This window comes from Phalacrocorax aristotelis, chromosome 13, assembly GCF_949628215.1.
Source record: "Phalacrocorax aristotelis chromosome 13, bGulAri2.1, whole genome shotgun sequence".
Taxonomy (NCBI): domain Eukaryota; kingdom Metazoa; phylum Chordata; class Aves; order Suliformes; family Phalacrocoracidae; genus Phalacrocorax; species Phalacrocorax aristotelis.
Window position 1 is genome coordinate 9,718,069 of NC_134288.1, and position 17,934 is coordinate 9,736,002.

Below are 17,934 nucleotides of genomic sequence, written 5' to 3' on the forward strand. Positions count from 1 at the left end.
CCGGGCCGGGGAATGTCGCTCTGGTCCCCAAAGGATCTCCGTCTCCGCGGAGCCGGTCGGGGGGTGGGAGGGTCGGCCCGCGCCGCCATCTTTGCTGAGGGCAGCCCCCTTCGCGCAGAGGGTGGGCACGACGCCGCAGGCACCATGTTTGGTGCAGGCACGGACGCGGCGGGGCGGGGAAGCCCGGAACGGCCTGGCCCGGTCCTTTCGGCCGGACCCTCCCGGTGCGCGGGCCCGCCCGGGCCTGCTCCGAGGGGCGCTGCGGAACCCCAGCCTCGCCCCATCCGCGTCCCCTCCCGCCCGGGCTGGGGAACGTGAGGGAAGGCTAAAGGACGAGAGGTTTATAAATACTTTACTGATTACAAAAAGAAGCTTCCAAAGCTGATAAAAAAGCATAGAAGCAACGGTGTTTGCCTCATTGTATGAGGGAAATATAACCACAGGTCAAGAAGCTCCCTTCTGTAAGACGTACAGGGCAATCTTAAAAAAAAAATTCCTTCCTCCTTTTCCTCACATAACCCACCATTAAATACTAAAAATAAAGAACAGCATAAAATGAGTGTGCAAGGAATGCTGGGCTCGTTGCTGGTACCGCACATGCCCCAGCAGATGTTAAATCCTGTCTGCGAGGGGAGCAGAGGCGCTTTGCTGTGGAGAGAGGGGGCTCCTTGGGCTGCGGCAGCAGGCTTAGCGATGCCCTTGGCTGGAGGAGCCCCTCCTAAGGCAAGCTGGGGGAATCTGTCCAGGGACTCCCTCCATCTATGTCTGTCCATGCCCTGTGGCACATGTTGCCTGCCTCACTGGCACAGCCTCACCCAAACTCTGCCGAGGGAGTACCACAAAAATACTTCGGAAGGAAACCCAGGATGGCAAGGAGAGAGACATGCTTTTGCGATACTTGATATTCAAAACCCAGGATCCTGTGTCCAGGACGAGCTGATGCGCTGCATCGCAGCATGCCCAGATGTGAATCCACTGGGATTTCCCCAACACGCAGGGACCGGGGGCGTGGGTGCTGCGCAGCACGCCCAGAGTGTAACGGCGTTTTACCGAGGCCATTGCAGCTAAAGCACCTACTTCTGCAAAACAGCATGATAAGATCTCAGAAGGATTACAAAATAACAATAATCTGTTTGGGTTTTTTTCCTTTGTAGCTGAAACAGGCCCAGCCCCATCCTTCCATCCAGTGCTTCCCAGAGCAGCAGCCTCGCAGGCACTCAGGCACATGTGAAAGGCACAAGGTACGGCCCCGCATCACTTCTCCATCCATCCGGCAGCCCCACAGGGCTGGCCTGAGCATGGCTTCCTCCCACCCCCACCAGAAGGCTCTGGTTCCTGGGCCAGGCTGGCAGAGGAAGGCATGCACAGGCAGATCACAAGTGGGACAGGGAAGGGCAGGGTGCACGTGCTCGCTGCTGCTAACGCAGCGGGCATTGTGTGGGATATCTGCTGTCTTCACCAATCTTCCTGCATTTATGGCTGCTGCTGATACTGGCTCTCTGTTGCAGTAAAGAAATCCTCCAAAACACTCTGTGTGTACTCAAAGGTGGGACGATCCTCTGGTTTGGTCTTCCAGCATCTCATCATAATGTCGTACAGATCCTCAGGGCAGTTCTCTGTGCGGGGCATCCGGTACCCATGCTCCAGGGCCCTGATCACCTCCACACTCGACATCCCTGGAGAAACAGGGCAGGACAGGTGACCATTTCATGGTGTGTCACTGATTTCTTTAAAAGGCAAAAAACACGCAAACCCAAAATTGCCCATCCTTTGGACAATGTCCCTAGGAAGAAAAAGGACAGGTTAGAGGGGTTGGGAAGGGAGAAGTCCTACTCCCAGTCAGGGAAACATGCGAAGAACCGAGACGCTGAGTTAGTTGTAGCATGCAGTTTTGTACCCAACTTGAGCAGATCATATGGTAATTGTAATTGTTTTGTATAATTTTCCACAAAATAAAGGCTATACTTCTCTACCTGCTGAGTCTTTAATGAGCCATTCCTTCCAGTGTCACTGATAAAATTAAGTTAGCGTGGTGGCACTTCCACCCGAACAGTGTTGGGCACTTCCTTTCCCAACAACCCTTTAAGCCACCCCACATCCTTCATGGTTGGTTTGTGGCAACTTTTAGTTTTCTTGTACAGAATAATTTTCCATGGAAAAAAGGTACCAAAGAAACAATTAGTATAAAAACAGGGTGGTTCCTAATGATGACCATTTACAGATTGTTCGAGCCTTCCCAGAAACACCTGGCCCAGCTATCAGCCCTGAACTGATGTGCTACTTCCAAACACACTTAATGTGCAGGAGGCAAAAAAACATGTGTTAGTGCTGTGACACAAACCTGTGAGTCTGGAACCTGTGGTCTGTGATACCTGCTCTCCCAGGGCCAGGCAGTACAGCCTGGGGCAAGTCAATTATCCTCTCACATTAGAAACATGATCTTCTATTTTAGAAACACAAGAGATCCTGACTACCGTTGGTTTCCCGTGGAGCTGGAGGAGCTCAGGACCTCCTTGCAGGATCAGCCCCAAAGCAGATATAGAGTAGCTGCCCTTCCTGCCGAAGCAGTGGGCACCCCAAAGTCATCACTACCTGGACTCATTTCGTGGGCTCCCCAGAGGAGATGTCCCAGCTCTGCTTTGTGGAAACTGAGAAGAGAGGGCCCATGTCATATCACCATGGCTTTCAGGTCAATGAAAACAGCTGGTGTCCACTGAGGACTCCCAGGGAGAAAATCTTCCTAATTATCCATCCTAGGTGAGCTCCTGCCCAAACAGTAGATGTAGCTAAACGAGTGGTGCAGACTGCTTGGAGACTGTCTCGTGCTCTGGGCACCTCTCCATGGCTCACAGACAGAACTGCCATCTTGACATCTTGTGCTACTGTCTTTGAGCTCTGCTCCCACTACGAGATTCAGATTTCTCACCATTCCCTCTGTTTTCAGCCATCTAACTTCAAGGAGAAATGGATCCCATGGATGGGGCCCAGAAGGTGGAGCATGTCGTTTGGAACCAGATCAGAGGAGGGATTTCACCTCCTTACCTGGGTATGGGATGCGCCCATAGGTAATGATCTCAGTCAGGAGGATCCCAAAGGACCAGACATCTGATTTTATAGTGAAAGATCCGTAGTTGATGGCTTCTGGTGCAGTCCATTTGATGGGAAACTTGGCACCTGCACAAATAGATCCAATGTAAACATGAGCTCTAACCCAAATGCTGAGAAACTGGTGGTGAGATATGGGGAACAAGAAACAAACAGAAGAGGAAGGTATGAAGCGATGCAAATGAGAGGAGCTTCTCTCATCTGCCCATTTACACATCATGTCCCTCCCAGGGTCCTTGCCACCAATGTTACACATTGGTAGGTGGCTCTAAGTGAAAGCTACAGCCCTTCACCATCTCAGAAAGCAGCCAGACACCCCCAGCAGCACCTTCCCGGGCCATGTATTCATTGTCTTCAATGACTCTGGCCAGTCCAAAGTCTGCAATCTTGCACACCAGTGTTGCCGACACAAGAATATTGGCAGCTCTCAGGTCTCTGTGGATGTAGTTCCTCTTCTCAATAAAAGCCATTCCTTCTGCAATCTGTAAAAAGGGGAAAGAGAAAAATGCAAAGACATTGTCTAAAACAACACAAACCCCCTCAGCGCAACTGTTACCAGGACCGGAAAGAGGTTAACTGCTTCTGCACAGCGCTTGGAATGGGGGTGAAAGGAGGCTGAGACACATCAGGAGATGTGACTGTGTGTTCTGCATGTGGAACACTCCCCATGAAGGGAGTCCCTTGCAGAAGAGGTCAGGGTTTGGGTGACCAGGCCAACATGACCCTTTTAAGCCCCTGTGTGAGAAAAGCAGTGAGAACTGGCATCCAAGGAGCTGACATGCTCATGAGCAAGTGTCTGTGGATGTCCACAGGGCAAGATGTAACTGCTTCATCCATAGCCATGCAGACATGAAGAGGAATGAATCACTCTGTGTTCAGAGAAGTCATGAGACCAGCCTCCAAATACATCAAAACTGCCTGAGAGAAGCAGGGAGTAAACTATCCTCTCTACACTAAGGGAACAACAAATGGACTTGAACTGCTGCAGTGTTGGCCAGCATTGCAGAGCTTCTTTGGTGAGGACAGAAAAGCACAGTAGTGGGTCTCCCAAGGAGAGTGCAGAGATGCCTGAGGTCTTCAAGAGTAGTTTGTAAAGAGTCAGTCCTGCCTGGGGGCAGAATTGCTGTGATGACTCCTGAAGATCCCCCCCAGCTACATCTTCTGAAACCTCCGCACTCAGTGGCTGTGGCTGCATGTGCAGCCCCGATCAATGCAGAGATAACCTGGTGTATGCACAACCAACCCTCAAATTTGTGCTGAATTATCCCGTGACAGGATGCTACCAGTGTCCAGGAGGGAAAGGGGCCAGAGCAGGCAGAGGGGACACTCCCCCCAATCCCCATCACCCCCGCAGAAGGCAGACCAGGGTAAAGTGCAGTTGTCCACACAAAATACAGAAGTAGACAAGCACTGCAAGAGCGGAAGGATTATTTCCATGACCACAGGCACAGTTTTACTCGCAGTGACTCAGCCCCAGCACAAGCCCAGGCGCCAGACTCACTAGCTGCCTGCCTACATGCCTGCTGCCTGCACATGAAAGCGCTTCAGCCTTTGCTTCTCAGTGCTGCAGAAAGCAGCCCCTCTGAGATACAGAGCTGAGCCGGGCAGTTTGCTACGTTCCCTTCTAGAAACTGTGCCCAGCTCAATCTCCCTGGCACTGTGAATGCAGCAGAATTGTCAGGGTGTAGAGTGCATATTAAGCATATGAAGCTTAATGCTGCCACAACTGTAGGTGGGTCCTGCCCGGGGTCATGGCCCAACCAGGTGTAAGACGCTGTCCTGGAGCACTGCAGCTGGTGCCAGGGTGGCACGGGGTGGGCGTGTGGCTGTGTGGGGCTTTGTGGGGCTTTTGCAAAGTTTGCAGAAGAGGATCTATCACACAGAGTGTGTTGTTTGAAGGTAACTACCACATCAGCAGCAATCGATAGCTTTGCCGTGGATGCTTCTCCAGGAGCCCCAGGCTCAGACAGGCCACATAGACCAGCATCTGCACGTCATGGAGAAGGGCTCAAGCAAACATGAGGAGTGAAAACAAACTCCAACCCTCACTTCCCACAACTTCCACAAAACACAACGGCACCATGGGCTGTGAGGGCTGAAGAAACCACAGTGGCCTTAGAAGACACAGATTTCACAGCCTGACCAAAACACCCCAGGCTCTGTGTAGCTCCGGCGAGGCACTGTGCTGAAATTAACAGGCTAGCAGGAAGAAGGCTGCCACTTCTCCTTTCACACACACCTGCTGCTGTGCAGGCAGCTGGACCCATGGGGCAAGCAGGCAGCTGGCTGCCTGCAGGGTACAAGGGCAGGACCACAGGGAAACCACACTGGCTCCTTTCCTATATCCCTACCACCCCCAATGTTTGCCTGTTCAAACAAGGCACTGCCCAAGCCCCAGGTAAGCTCTTGGGCTCCTTGATCCTCTTCGCTCACCTTTCTCAGGGGCAAGGGGGAACAGGAGCGGGGAGCTGGGGAAGGTCTGCTCCCTCCTCACCTGGGCAGAGAAGTCAATCAGCTTTGGGAGCGGCTGCTTGTTCCCCTCATCGCTCTTCAGGAAATCCAGCAAGCTCCCTGCAGACAGGGAAGTGTACTGGGGCTGACAGTTCAGCCAGAGCCTGCGCCCACCGTCAGGGTGGTATGGGTCCTGTGGGCCGCACAGGGTCCCAGGGAGCCAAGCACGATGTGGAGACTTGGTCAGGAAACACACCTGACCCCCCAGCCCGCTCCCATAGATTGGGTGGAGGAGCAAGCTGCAGGCTCTCTCCTGCCTTGTCGAGTGCTCCGCCTCACCTGTCCCCATCCCTCCCTCTCCCAGGGCTGTCACTGCATCCCCCTACCCAGTACCCTGCCCCAGCATGCTTGCACATGCAATGGCAGGAGCTGGCCCTGCTCCCAGCGCCCCAGCAGCCAGTGCAGAGCCCACAACCAGCCCCAGGGATGCAGGAGGGGCCGATCCTGCACCATCCCTGGGGCATCTGGGTACCACCACCTGGCCCGGCCTGCAGCAACCATGCAGGGGCATGGGCAGCACCTTTCTCCATGAATTCAGTGATGATGTAGATGGGCTCCTCCTTGGTGACAACTGCATGCAGCTTCACCAGCTTGTCATGCTGCAGTGTCTTCATCAGGTTCGCCTCCTCCAGGAAGGCATCCACGGACATGCTGCCCGGCTTCATCGTCTTCACTGCCACCTTGGTGTGCTTGTTATAGGTAGCTGTGGGGTGGCAAGACAGACCATTCCTCGTCTGCCCACTGGGAGCACTGGATTTTGGAGCCAAAGCACCCACTCCTGCAGACAGAGCTACTGTACGAGGGCTGGAGACCGTGCATGGCCCAGGGCTGTCCCTACGCACTGAGCCCTGAGCAGTCCCTGCATTAAGGCCAAGGCCACCTCCACTTCCCTGTGCTCCTCTCCTACAGGTCACTCCCTCCCTGCCTCTTCCACCTTGCCATCTCTCCACCTCTCCCATCCCTCACCCTTCCTCCTCCACCACGACCTCCATTTTCCTCCCAGCTGCATCACCCCCACTCTCACCCATCCACACTTCTCCAAACTGCCCAGCTCCCAGCTTCTTCTCCAGCCTCAGTGACTCCCGAGGGATCTCCCAGGCATCTTTCTCCCAGGGCTTCTGTGGTTTCGGCACGCAGCAGGGGTAGGTGAGCTTCTGGCACAGCCCGTCGCTCTTCCCTGCCAGGGAACGTTGAAAGCCATCAGCCAGCCTGTCTCACTGGCTGCTTTGTACTTTGAAGCAGAGCCCATGACAGCTTCTGTGGCCGTGGGTCATGTCCTGGCACCACGCGCCCCACTGCGAACACTGGAGACACGTCAAACACCAGCCATCGCAGCCCGGCCCCTGCCAGGCATTACTGCACCACACCAACACAGCCAGCATGCTGGCCCGTCTGGGGAGGGGGAGTTCTGGGCACTGCAGGCGTTTGGAGACACCAACACCCCTGGCTGTGATGGCAGCAAGCCATACACCACACCAGGAGAAGGTCTGGGAGTTGCTGCATGTCACAGCCGGATCCACAGCAGGAGCCCAGCAGTGACGGGCAGGAACCCCTTGGCCTCTGCACAGCCCTGGCTGCCCAGCAGCTGCCCAGCTTGGGCACAAAGCCCCGTCCAGGGCTGGGGGGCCAGACACCCCAGGGCTCACCCTTGTAGTACTGGACCAGCTCCTGTAGCGTATCAAAGCTGCTGCGTGGGGAGATGTAGAAGCCACCACTATCCAGCATCCGGATCTTGTAATGCTTCACGCTGCTGCCCTGCAGGTCGTCCCTGTCCCGCACTGATAGTGAGTAGCAGCCTGTTCGGAGAGGGGTGAGCTGCCAGCTCCTGCACGGAGGGCATGTCCCCGCTATGCCCAGCCATTCTGTGCTTACAGCATGCGTGATGCCATCACCCAGCAAAGTCACCACTGTGGCACCCATCCCCACCATGCTGCCACCACCCCCTCAGCCCCAGGCACACGGCGAGCTACAGCCGCACCCCAAACAACAAAAGCAGCCTCAGTGGGGCACATCCCCCCTGTCTCCACCACAGGGCTTGGACATGTGTCAGCACCACGGGCTCTTACAGGGACACTTGCAGCAGGAGCACAGGATCCCCAGTCTCTGCCCCGCAGCAAAGCAGAGTCCCCAGGCTGGGGAGGCATCTCCCGAGCTCCTCTGCCAGGCAATTGTAAATGAGGAAGTCCCTTCTGGGGCAGCTGCTCCCCACCACCGTGCTGCGGGCACCCCTCCGGACCTTTCGTCGTCTCGCTGTCCCGTATCATGAAGGACCCAATCACGTTCCCGGGGCCAAGGAGCTGCCGCTCAGCATCCTTCCGGCTGATGCCCTTGAAAAACCACCTGCAGCAGAAACAAATGAACCAATGAACACTTCCCAGCTGGGAGAGCTAAGGCTGCCGTGGGTCTGGGCTGGGGCAGGACATGGGGCAGAAGCAGGAACAGCTGTGGTGGGGGAGCACAGGACTGTGTGGGGCTGGGATGTGCCACTAAGAGACAGACTCACTCCTCTGTCTCCAGTGAGTTGGCTCGGGCAACATAGTTGCTGGGGATGAAGCCTTCGCACCCAGTTGCCAGTGACCGTGCTTGCCACCACTCCCCTGACCTGCAACAGAAACAACATCAGGTCGGCCCACAGAACCTGGCATTGCCACCTCCTCCAGGGGCAAATTCCAGAAAAAATACCCAGCAGGGCCACACAAGCCTTCAGGAGACCCCGGGGCAGGGGGACACTGGCAGCACTTACTCCTCCAGCACCCTCAGCCGCTCCCCTTTCTGGAAGCTCAAGTCCCCAGTGTGCAACGCCTCGTAGTCGTAGAGCGCCAGCACCACATCATCTCCTGAGCCTGCAGGGAAAGAGCTCCCTGGGCACCCCTTCCCATGCTGGGATGGGTCACTTGCCTGCCCCTGCCATATGCAGCCAGGACACTGGCCAAGACCCCCGCAGCACCCAGAGTCTCCATCTTCATTGTGCCATGGCCATGTCTGGCCTTTGAGGAAGCCCAGAGCTCCCATCCCACCAGCAGCATTTGACTCAGGCTGGAGATGACCTGGACATGCTTCCCCGCATACTCCCACCCTGTGCACCCAATTGCAACCCAACCTGTACCTACCATCCTCGGGCAGGGGCACGGCCACATCAGGGACATTATCGTTCTGGAAAGCAGGACGGAAACCGGAGAGTGACATTGCAGGTGGCAGAGACCCACACAATACAGGTGTCAGGTGCCACCATGGCCCCGCCCCCCAGCGGTGAGCCCCAGGGGCAGGACAGCACCCCTGCCCGAGTCACCAACCTGCCCAGCACCAGCACCTCTGCCCTCTCCCAAACACCTTCAGTTTTTTCCCCTCTTTTTCCATAATCCCTTGATTCCCATCAGGTTTGCTCTGTGCCTGCCCCAGCACAAGCTGGGCCAGACTCAGCACTCCCATCCTATGGCCAAGCCCCCTGTCCTGGGGCACAGGCACTGCCAGTGCTGGCAGTTGGCCCTGCTCTCGGTGCTGGCAGCTGTGGCGAGGAAAGGGGCTGAGCCCCCCATGATGGCTCAGCCCTGTGCCCCTGGCTTGGCCAGCAGCTCCCACTCACCCTCCTGTTGGTGGTCGTGGGGTCCCTCACGTAATGGCCCTGCTGGAGGCTGGGGCTGGGGTTGGTGTCAGTTTTTATCACCTCCTCTTGGACACCAGCTTCCTTCGACTTCACGCAACCCATCCTGCAGCCAAGGGAGAGGAAGTGAAGTTGTTGCGACAGAGGTGAAAGCCCCGCTCCAGCCCCACTCCCAGCAGCTCCCACCCAGCTCAGCATGGTGCAAGCACATGGCATGGGGACACGATGCCCACCCGTCTGCACTGCCATGGGCAGAGAGGGCTTCGCTCCCCCTGCAGAGCCGAGGTCGATGACAGCTGCAGTACAACAGGGTCCCTGGCAAGGGGCACAGTGTTGTGCCATGGAGCAGCTTTGCAGCCTTTCCCTGGCTGGGGGTGCGGGCACTCAGCACCACGGAGAGAAAGAGCCTCTTTGCAACGCAGGACCTCCATCACTGAGGGGCTCCCCCAGAGCTCAGGGCTCCCTGCCCAGCACTGCCGGTGCTTGTGGCCGCCCAGTCTCTTGGCATGGCCATGGGCCCCGTGCTGCTTCAGGTCACCACTCTCCACCATGCTCCTCAGCTGCTCTGTGTTGGCATGGAGCTGCCTCAAACAGCCACCTGCCCAGGCAAATGCAAATGCTCAGCTTTCTCCAGCTCTCCAAGAAACACCATCAGGAGTACGTGCTGCAAGAAGCAGCAAGTCTCGGGGGGAAAATCCCTGCAAATGCACTTCCCTTGTCCGGGAGAGACCTCAGCACAAAGGAGAAGGTGCCGATGGTAATGGTGAAGGAGGAAGCTCAGGGCTGAGTGAGGCCCTACAATGTGTACAGCACCACTGGCCTCACTGGGAGAGCTGCCAGGAACCAGCAGCACTGCTTCACTCCCATGGCCCTCGAGGGACATCACTGTCACCTCCTGGCCACCCCACAGTCACTCCTCAGCCTTCCCAGTGTGCTGAAGCCTGGGCTGGCCCTGCTCCCCAGGGCAGAGCAGGAGCAGCAGTGGTGGCCCCAGACATCCTCCTCACCAGCGATACCCCAGGCTCAGGCTTGGGATAGGCTGCTGGCAAGGCCCCGTGACGGATCCATCCTGGCAAACCCACACAGTGCCTGGCTGAAATTTGGCCGTGGCCCATGCCAGCACGGCAGCAGGTATTTGCTGTGCCTGTCCCACACTGGCTCACAGCATTTGGCCCTACAAAGCACAAACACCTCTGGGGGGGTCCCAGAGTCCCGCAGCCACCCAGCCCCCTGGCATCCTGGCTCACCACTATATGCACTGACCGTGTGGCCATGGCTTTCCTGCCAGCTCCTGCGGCATGTTGCCAAGGCCTGCCAGCACAGGGAACACCGGTGGGAACACCCATTCCTGGTGCATCCCACCCTGGAGAGCTGTCCCGCAGCCCATGTGGTTGTCCCCAGCCATGGGGACCAGGTGGGATGGGGGCAGCCCATCACTGCGAGAGTGCAGCTGCCCACGGACCTGTGTCCTCACTTCCCTGTGCCCTCGCTGGCGGGGCGGGCAGTGGCGGGTCCCCGACAGACTCTACAAGGCCACCGGCAGGGATCAGCTCCCCGGGACCTCACCGTGCCCCCCAGGGACCTCCCGCCTTCACCTCCTCCCCGGGCACCCAGAGGCCATTGCACCGAACGGGGCCGGCATGGAGCAGGACCGGCACGGAGCACGACCGAGGCACCGACGCTGGCCCGGGGCAGGGACCGACCGACAGGGCTGCGCGGGACTGGCACCGGGGCTCTCCCCGCCCGGCCCTGCCGCCCTTGGGGATCCGCTCCGCTCTCACCTCCGCCGCCGTCCAGTCAGCGGGACACGTCCCGGTCCCGGTCACCGTCCCGGAGCCGGGTCTGATGCCGCCGCTACGCTCCGCCCGGCTGCGCGCCGGCCGGTAAGCCCCCGCCCCTCCCCAGTAAGGCTCCGCCCCCGGTACTATCCCGTGGCCGCGGGACCTCCCGACTCCGCCGGTGCTGCCCGACGGGGCGGGCGCGGCCGGTACCTCCCTGTACGGGCCCCGGGGGAGGGGCCCAAACCGGGATGGGAGCGGGGACCCCCATCACGCACCGAACGGGTCCCCCCCGGTGCAAGCGGGACCCCCGCGGACCGAAGACAGCAGAACCGGCTTTCAAGGGCTCCCGTGCTGCCCGCAGGGACATCCCGGCCCGGCCCGGCCCAGCTGCCGTCGGGGACGCTTTTACGTTCTCCCGATGGGTGCCAGAGCCCTTCTGTCCACCCACAGCCCCGCTGACCCCGGGAGCCCCGGGGATCTGGGTCCCGGCACCCCAAAGCAGACCCTGGCCAGTTTCCTCACCCAGCGCAGGCCCGTGGGCGGCAGCAGGGGCGTGGGGTGAGTGCAGGCTGGCCACGGTGTGAGCCTGGTTCTGTGTCCCCAGGGAGGAGAAAAGAGGAAACCCCTGAGCACTGCCCCGTGACAGGGTGCAGGGCACGGGGGGCTGCAGGGCACAGCAGGTTGCAGGGCATGGGGCTCATGCTGTGCAGCCCTGCTCAGAGGGGCTGGGGGGACCATGGGCTTTACTGTTCCTCTCTTGGCACTGGTGTTCCCCGGACCCCCTCTCCAGCCCCACAGGGCCCCAGCCTTTGTTCTGGTTCTCCCAGACCACCCCTGAATTTGGGACAGGGATGGCAGCAGGAAAGGGATCTGCAGCTCTGCCATGACACTGACCATTGCCGGCAGGCACAGCTGGGTCCAGCCCTGCTCCAGCTCATGAGTGTCAGAGGAAGCAGCCAGGGTGGCGAGTGCCTCGCCTGCATGAAGATTTGCATATATAAGTTTTTTAAGATTAAAAATAAGTTGCTGCTGGTAGACCCAGCATCTGCCTGCCCACGCACCAGCCAGGGGCTGCAGCACTGTCATGCAGCCCCCACCGAGGGGCAGTGCCTGGGGAACACTGGCCCGGGGCCATCAGCTCAGGGACACTGGCCAGGGGTCATGGGCCATGGGACACCGGCCAGGGGCCATCAGCCGGGGGCCAGCTAGCCAGTAGGGAGAGCAGCCCCATCTCTCGGCGGCAAGAGAGCTGCAGGGCGGCGCTGCAGGAAGCTGGGTCCTGGGGCAGGAACTTCCTTCTGTGAAACACCCATGGCCCCACAGCTGGCTGGGAGTTGCAGGGACACTCACGGGAATGGGAGATGCATGGCCTGCATCTAAGGGTCCCCCAGCCCTGCCCTCGCACCAGGGTGCTCAGCAGCAGGACAGGAGAGGCTGCTCTGGCAGCCCCTGCTCAGAGCATCCCTGGAGCTGCAGGTGCTCTTGGGTGCTTCCCTGGCAGGAACAGCCTTCCCTGCTGCTCCACACCATGTTGGAAGGTGAATGCTTTACTGGGGTGCCCCAGGCCAGCAGTGCAGGCAACAGCAGGTCAGCTGTGGCAACCAACCCCACCATCCCAGCACACCTTTGCTGGCCCCTCACATTGCCCTGAGCTCCACAGGGTCCCGCCCTGCCAGAAGTGCCCCCCGGGGCCAGCCTGGCACAGCCCGGAGCTCCCTGACTCCAGGAGAAACCTGCATGTGGCACTGGTGTGGACAGGGCACTCACCCCAGCGGTGGCACAGTGCCTGGCAGGGCTGTGAGCAGCCCTACTGCCCCAGCTTGCCCCCCACCACAGCAGCCCCCCACCCCAGCCTTTCCCCAGGGAAGAACCTGCTCCACTCCCAGCCCCAACATTTAATTGCTTTCTGCAGAAATTACAGCACACAGTGTTGCCAGCTGGGGACTCCCCTACCACCACAGCTGCCCTTCAATGCCATCAGCCCTGCCGAGAGTTGCAAGGGCCCCTGTCCCCTCCCACGGTGATAAAGGAGGGGGAAACATCCCCCATCCCAGGCACTGGTGCCGAGCTGGGCACCTGGCAAGTCTGGGATGAGATGCAGCACCGTATTGGCAAGCAGGGAGGGGACCACTGGGTTTTGGCACTCTCTCACAGGTAGTTGTCCTCTTCCTCCTCCTCCTCCTCTTCCTCATCCCGTGCCAGTGCTTCAATGTCATGGGTGATGTCTGTGATCATGCGGTTGAAGGACTCAGACTCAGAGCGCAGGGACCAGCTGTCATAGCTGCGGACGGCCGAGGCTGATGTGTTGCTCATGCTGCGCTTGATGCGACCGAAGCTATCGGTGAGGATCCCGCCCTCCCGGATGCCAATGCTCTCCAGGAAGGTCTCAAAGTACCCGATGTCTTGGTCGGGGATGAAGGGCCTCATTCCTGCCATGGGCACTGTGAGCCTCGGGGTGACCCTGCCCAGGTGGGCAGCACTGGGGCACACCAGCCAGCCCCACTGGCTGCTTGCAGGGGGGTCTCCCATCCCATCCCCTGCAAGAAGCGAGGTCCCAACACACCCCCCGCAGAGCACACCCAGCACCCCATCCCCAAGGGATGCACAGACATGACTAAGGTGACACAGTGACACAGGGTGGCTGCAGCAGGAGCCCAGACACTCACCCAGGAGGAGGAATTTCCTGCGATCCCCATAGAGGCGCAGGAGCTCGGCGCAGTACTCCTGCACCGGCGTGCCCAGGCGGTACTCACGGAGCAGGACCGCAAACTGCTGGATCTCCTGTGGCGACAGCTTGTTGCGCAGCTGTGGGGACATGGGGACACGCTGGGGCTGGGGACACTAGCAGTGCACAGCCCCAGTCCTCCCACTTTACACTCCTCCGCTTGCTCTCTGGTGCAGGGGACTCAGACCTACCCCTTGCTCCCCCTCCCTGGCCACTGGCACAGAGCAGGGCCCTTTGCCCATCCCCACGCCCGCACCGTCACCATGTAGTCCTGCAGCTGCTCCAGCCCTGCACTGCTCTGGTCGCTGCCGCTGCAGGCGGTGGCCAGGCTGTGGTGGGACCGGTGGAAGGAGGGCGAGGAGGCACCACTGTAGTAGGCTTCGAAGGTCTCGTGGGAGCTGTTGCTGGGGGAGGATGGGGATCAGCATGTCCCAGCACCCCTCGTGTGTCCACCTGCACCCTCCCACTGCACAGCATCCACTGTCAGGCAGGGCTGGGGCATCTCTGCAGCTGGGACAGGCACCCACCCTAGGGCAGGGGCACCCACCCCAGTGCAGGGGCACCCTGGGGGGGAAGCCAGACTCACAAGGAGCTGCAGCAGCTGTAGTCGGCATCGTAGCCATACGTCCCATCCGTGCGGCAGCTCTCACCTGGAGAGGGAGAGCCGAGATCTGAGCATGGGGCCAAGCCTCTGCCATTGCACCTGCTGCCGGCACTGTGCCCATGCACCCCTGCCCATCAGCCCCGTCCTGCCCTGCTTGGCGTCCCTGTGCCCATCCCCAGCCACTCACTCCTGCTGGAGAGCCAGGGCCGCGTGGGTGTAGAGGTGTAGTGGTACCCGGCACGGTCCACGCACTCGATGCTCTGGTCCCCATAGATGATCTGGAATACCTGGCAGATGAGCGCGCAGGACTCCTCAGCGGCATCCTGGAGTGGAAGGGAGGGACGGAGGAAGGGAGGGAGCATGGATGGGTAGGTGAGTGCTTTTGGGTGGCTGGGTGCTGACAGGTGGCCATGTGCCAGGGCCACTCACCCTGTTGGGGACAGCAAGGATGATAAGGTTGGAGTAGGCATCAGGGCAAGTCTCCTGGGGATCCAGGGGGTTGCTGCCAGTGTGACGCCGCTCCCAGCTGCCGAAGCCAGTGCCACGTTCCCAGCTGCCGCCGGCGGTACCGGCCCGCCGCCGCTCCCAGCTGCCACTGCAGGGCTGCCGCCGCTCCCAGCTGCCCGAGGGACGACCGCGCTGCCGCCGCTCCCAGCTGCCACCCCGCCGCCGTTCCAGGCTGCCGCCCTGCCGGCCCTCCTGCCCACCCCGCGCTGCTCGCCAGTCCAGGCTGCAGATGGTGTGCCGCCGCTCCATCGGGCCCCCCAGTCGCCCTCCCTCAGGCCACGAGCCCCCTGGCCTCTTCTCGGCCGGGAATGCCTCTGGCACGCTGGCTGGGGCCACCTCAGGGTGCGTGCCAGCGGGGACTGGGTCCACTCCCAGACCTGGGGCAGTGAGGAGAGACTGGGCATCAGGATGGGGGGCTGTGCTGCACACCCTGCCTGGCCCCCAGACTCAGACCCTGCCCTGGCTGCCCCATCCCACCAGTCAGGTGGGATGCAGAGGGATGGGGGTGGGGTGAGGACAGGGGAGCCCCAGTGGATTGGGGGCAGTGGCGCTGGGCAGGGAGATTAGGGGCAGCGGGGCAGGGGATTAGGGGACAGCTCCATGTGCAGGATGGAGCTCAGCCTGGCACAGCCCCCTCCCAGGGACCCTGCCTGCAGCTGAGCCTGGATTTGCTGATCAAAGCACTGGAGACCCTGAGCTCCTCTGGGGCTCCATGTGTAGCGGGGTACAAGGGTTGCTTCCAGCCTCCTCTCCTCCTGCAATTAAAGGCAACTGGGGCTGGGAGCGCAGCTGGGACCTGCCTGCTAGGGCAGTGGGGAGCCCAAGGGTGGGAAGCCCTACAGAGCAGGGACAGTGGGCACCTCCAGCAGAGAGCCCAAGCCCTGGAGAAGCAGACCCCTGCCGAGCCCCTTGAAGAGCCAGGGGTGCAGTGCGGGCTTTTGTGCTTGGCCAATGCTGCTGCCCCAGCCAGACCCAGCACCACCCCATCACTCCCCAGGCTCTGTCCCCCTGTGCCCTGGGGACGCCAGGTGCTTGGGGCTGGCTGTGCCACAGTCGTGGCCCCAGACAGACACCCGCACCAGTTTTGAGGATGAGGAGGTGCAGGGCATCGTCACGCAGGTAGGATGCCGCAGCAATCTCATGGGTCGGGATGCGCAGGATCAGCTCCTCATTGTCGCGCCAGGTGAGCAGAAGGCAGCGGGCGGAGAGGCTGAGGATGCTGTCCTGCTCCGGTGTTGTCTGCAGCGGCAGCTCCTTCAGCTGCTGCAGAGGCAGAGTGTGTGCCAGTGGCATGGGGCACCCGGGAGTGTGGGGCAGCCAGCGGCATGGGGCACCTGGTGCCTACCCTCTGGGCAGTGCTGTGGGGCACTCTGAGGGGGTGCCTCTTACCCTAGCTGTGTCCAGCAGCTGCAGCACCTCATCGCGGCTTGAGGGGTTCAGGGAGGCTGACACCCATGTCAGGTGGCCTAAAAACTGGGCAGGGGGGGGTGGACGGACTAAACCCAGGCCAGCTTTTGGAGGCTGGGGCCAGGGGGCTGGGGCATGTATCCTCCACACCCAATGGCCCAGAGCCTCCCCCAGAGCACCCAAGTCCACACAGGCAGGATGCACCAAACTGAGGTGCAGGGAGATCCTGCAATGTGGGGTCCTCCCTGCACCCCCAGCCCACCTTCCCCCTCATTGTGTGTTTCCCAGGCAGGGAGGGGACCAGGACCCTCCTGACCACCATTCGTGGTGGCTTTCAGCATGGTGTGGTAGCCTTGTTCCCCCCGCCATGCACAGGCAGGGACCCTGGGCATCCCTGGGGATCCCCCACCCCCTTACCTTCACCTCCTTCTCCACATAGTCATGCAACAGGATCTGGGGGTCGATCAGGTAGTCAGGGGGGTAGAGGGGCACCGAGTGCAGTGGCCGACGGTAGACGCTGCTGCGGAGCACTGGCCTCCGAGCCGCCTTAGGGAAAACCAGCCGCTTGATGGGCGACACGAAGCCCTGGCAGGGAGAGCGGGCACCAGGACTCATCAGCACTGGGCACCTAACCCCAGCACCCATGTGCAGGGTCCACGGGCACCCAGTGGTCAAGGAGGGGGTGGGCACCTCTCTGTTCTCTGACCCCAAATTTGCACCATTTGGGTTGTTTGGGGGGGCAGAAAGCAGTGACCCCACCTCCCCCTGCTGTGCCGTGGGAGGGGGTGTGGGGCCCCTCATCCCAGTGTCCCTGTGTGTCTCGCCCACTCCCACCCTCCCACCAGCCCCCTGGGACACCAGACCCAGGCCCACGCACCTTCTTCCCCTTCTTGGCCTCGCAGTCCATGGCGGGGCTGCAGCGCTGCCTCCCGGCACTGCCACCCCCACCGCCCCGCTTGGCGCCACTGCGTTTTCCTGTGTCGGAAACTCCACCAGGACGACTGGGATGTAAGTTCCTGCCCCTCCTGGGGGGTGCTGGGACTGTGCTGGGCTGGGCTGGGAATGGGACTGGGACTGCGACTGCAGCTGCAACTGGGACACGGACTGGGACCGGGATTAGGACTGTAGCTGGGTCTAGGACTGGGTTTGGGCTGGTGTTTGGAGAGAAGCAGGGGCTGAAGTAGGCTGTGATGGGACTGGAGCAGGGGCTTGGACTGATACTGGAGCAGGGGCTTGGACTGATACTGAGGCTGGGGCTGGGGTTGGCACTTGGGCTGGGACTGGGCTGGGATTTGGGCAGAGGCAGGGGCCAAAGCAGGATGGGATGGGACCAGAGCAGGCACTGGGGCTGGGGCTGGGACTGGGGGTGCCTGTCGGACCCAGCTGTAGAGCAACCCCTTCCCCTCACTGCAGCAGGGCTCCCCCCAGGCTTGGGGCCGGTTATGCTGCCCTGTGACCCCACATCAGTCTCATTCTTGTGGGCCAGCACTGGGGGTTCCCAGCTGTTGCTGCCCTGATCCTGCCCTGCCCAGATAGGGCCCTGGCATGGGGAATGGCACGAGCAGGAGCCTGTGCAGCTGCACCCCAGCACCCCATCTCCATGGCCACCCATGGGGCTTGAGCCCCCTGTGGGTCTGCGGGTCAGCAGGGGACCAGGGCCTCTGGCAGGGAGGATGTTGGCCCGGCAGTGGCT

At 60.5% G+C, this 17,934-nt stretch overlaps 2 protein-coding genes across 6 annotated transcripts; both read right to left on the reverse strand.

Annotated features, from left to right (window-relative positions):
* Positions 1-335: 335 nt before the first annotated feature.
* On the reverse strand, positions 336-11,123 carry HCK (HCK proto-oncogene, Src family tyrosine kinase). 2 transcript variants are annotated; one of them, XM_075108897.1, is made up of 13 exons: positions 10,999-11,123; positions 9,200-9,323; positions 8,727-8,769; positions 8,360-8,459; positions 8,120-8,218; positions 7,853-7,956; positions 7,263-7,412; positions 6,641-6,793; positions 6,137-6,319; positions 5,600-5,676; positions 3,434-3,587; positions 3,043-3,174; positions 336-1,676 (listed from the first exon to the last, which is right to left on the reverse strand). In XM_075108897.1, exons 2-13 carry the CDS (start codon positions 9,320-9,322, stop codon positions 1,474-1,476), a joined length of 1,521 nt encoding a protein of 506 aa, XP_074964998.1. In that variant the 5' UTR covers position 9,323; positions 10,999-11,123; the 3' UTR covers positions 336-1,473. The 2 variants fall into 2 exon arrangements, with proteins under 2 accessions (XP_074964998.1, XP_074964999.1); XM_075108898.1 differs by having other exon boundaries at positions 336-1,783; positions 10,999-11,095.
* A 1,757-nt stretch (positions 11,124-12,880) lies between these two features.
* CCM2L (CCM2 like scaffold protein) lies at positions 12,881-17,248 on the reverse strand. Of its 4 annotated transcripts, none has more exons than XM_075108778.1 (10): positions 17,119-17,248; positions 16,659-16,826; positions 16,224-16,307; positions 15,914-16,097; positions 14,757-15,211; positions 14,515-14,650; positions 14,310-14,373; positions 13,980-14,127; positions 13,665-13,803; positions 12,881-13,223 (listed from the first exon to the last, which is right to left on the reverse strand). In XM_075108778.1, the coding sequence occupies exons 1-10, from the start codon at positions 17,146-17,148 to the stop codon at positions 13,147-13,149; spliced, it is 1,485 nt and encodes a 494-aa protein (XP_074964879.1). In that variant the 5' UTR covers positions 17,149-17,248; the 3' UTR covers positions 12,881-13,146. The 4 variants fall into 4 exon arrangements, with proteins under 4 accessions (XP_074964879.1, XP_074964878.1, XP_074964877.1 ...); XM_075108777.1 differs by having other exon boundaries at positions 12,881-13,427; XM_075108776.1 differs by having other exon boundaries at positions 12,881-13,803; positions 15,914-16,094.
* Between the last annotated feature and the right edge of the window lie 686 nt (positions 17,249-17,934).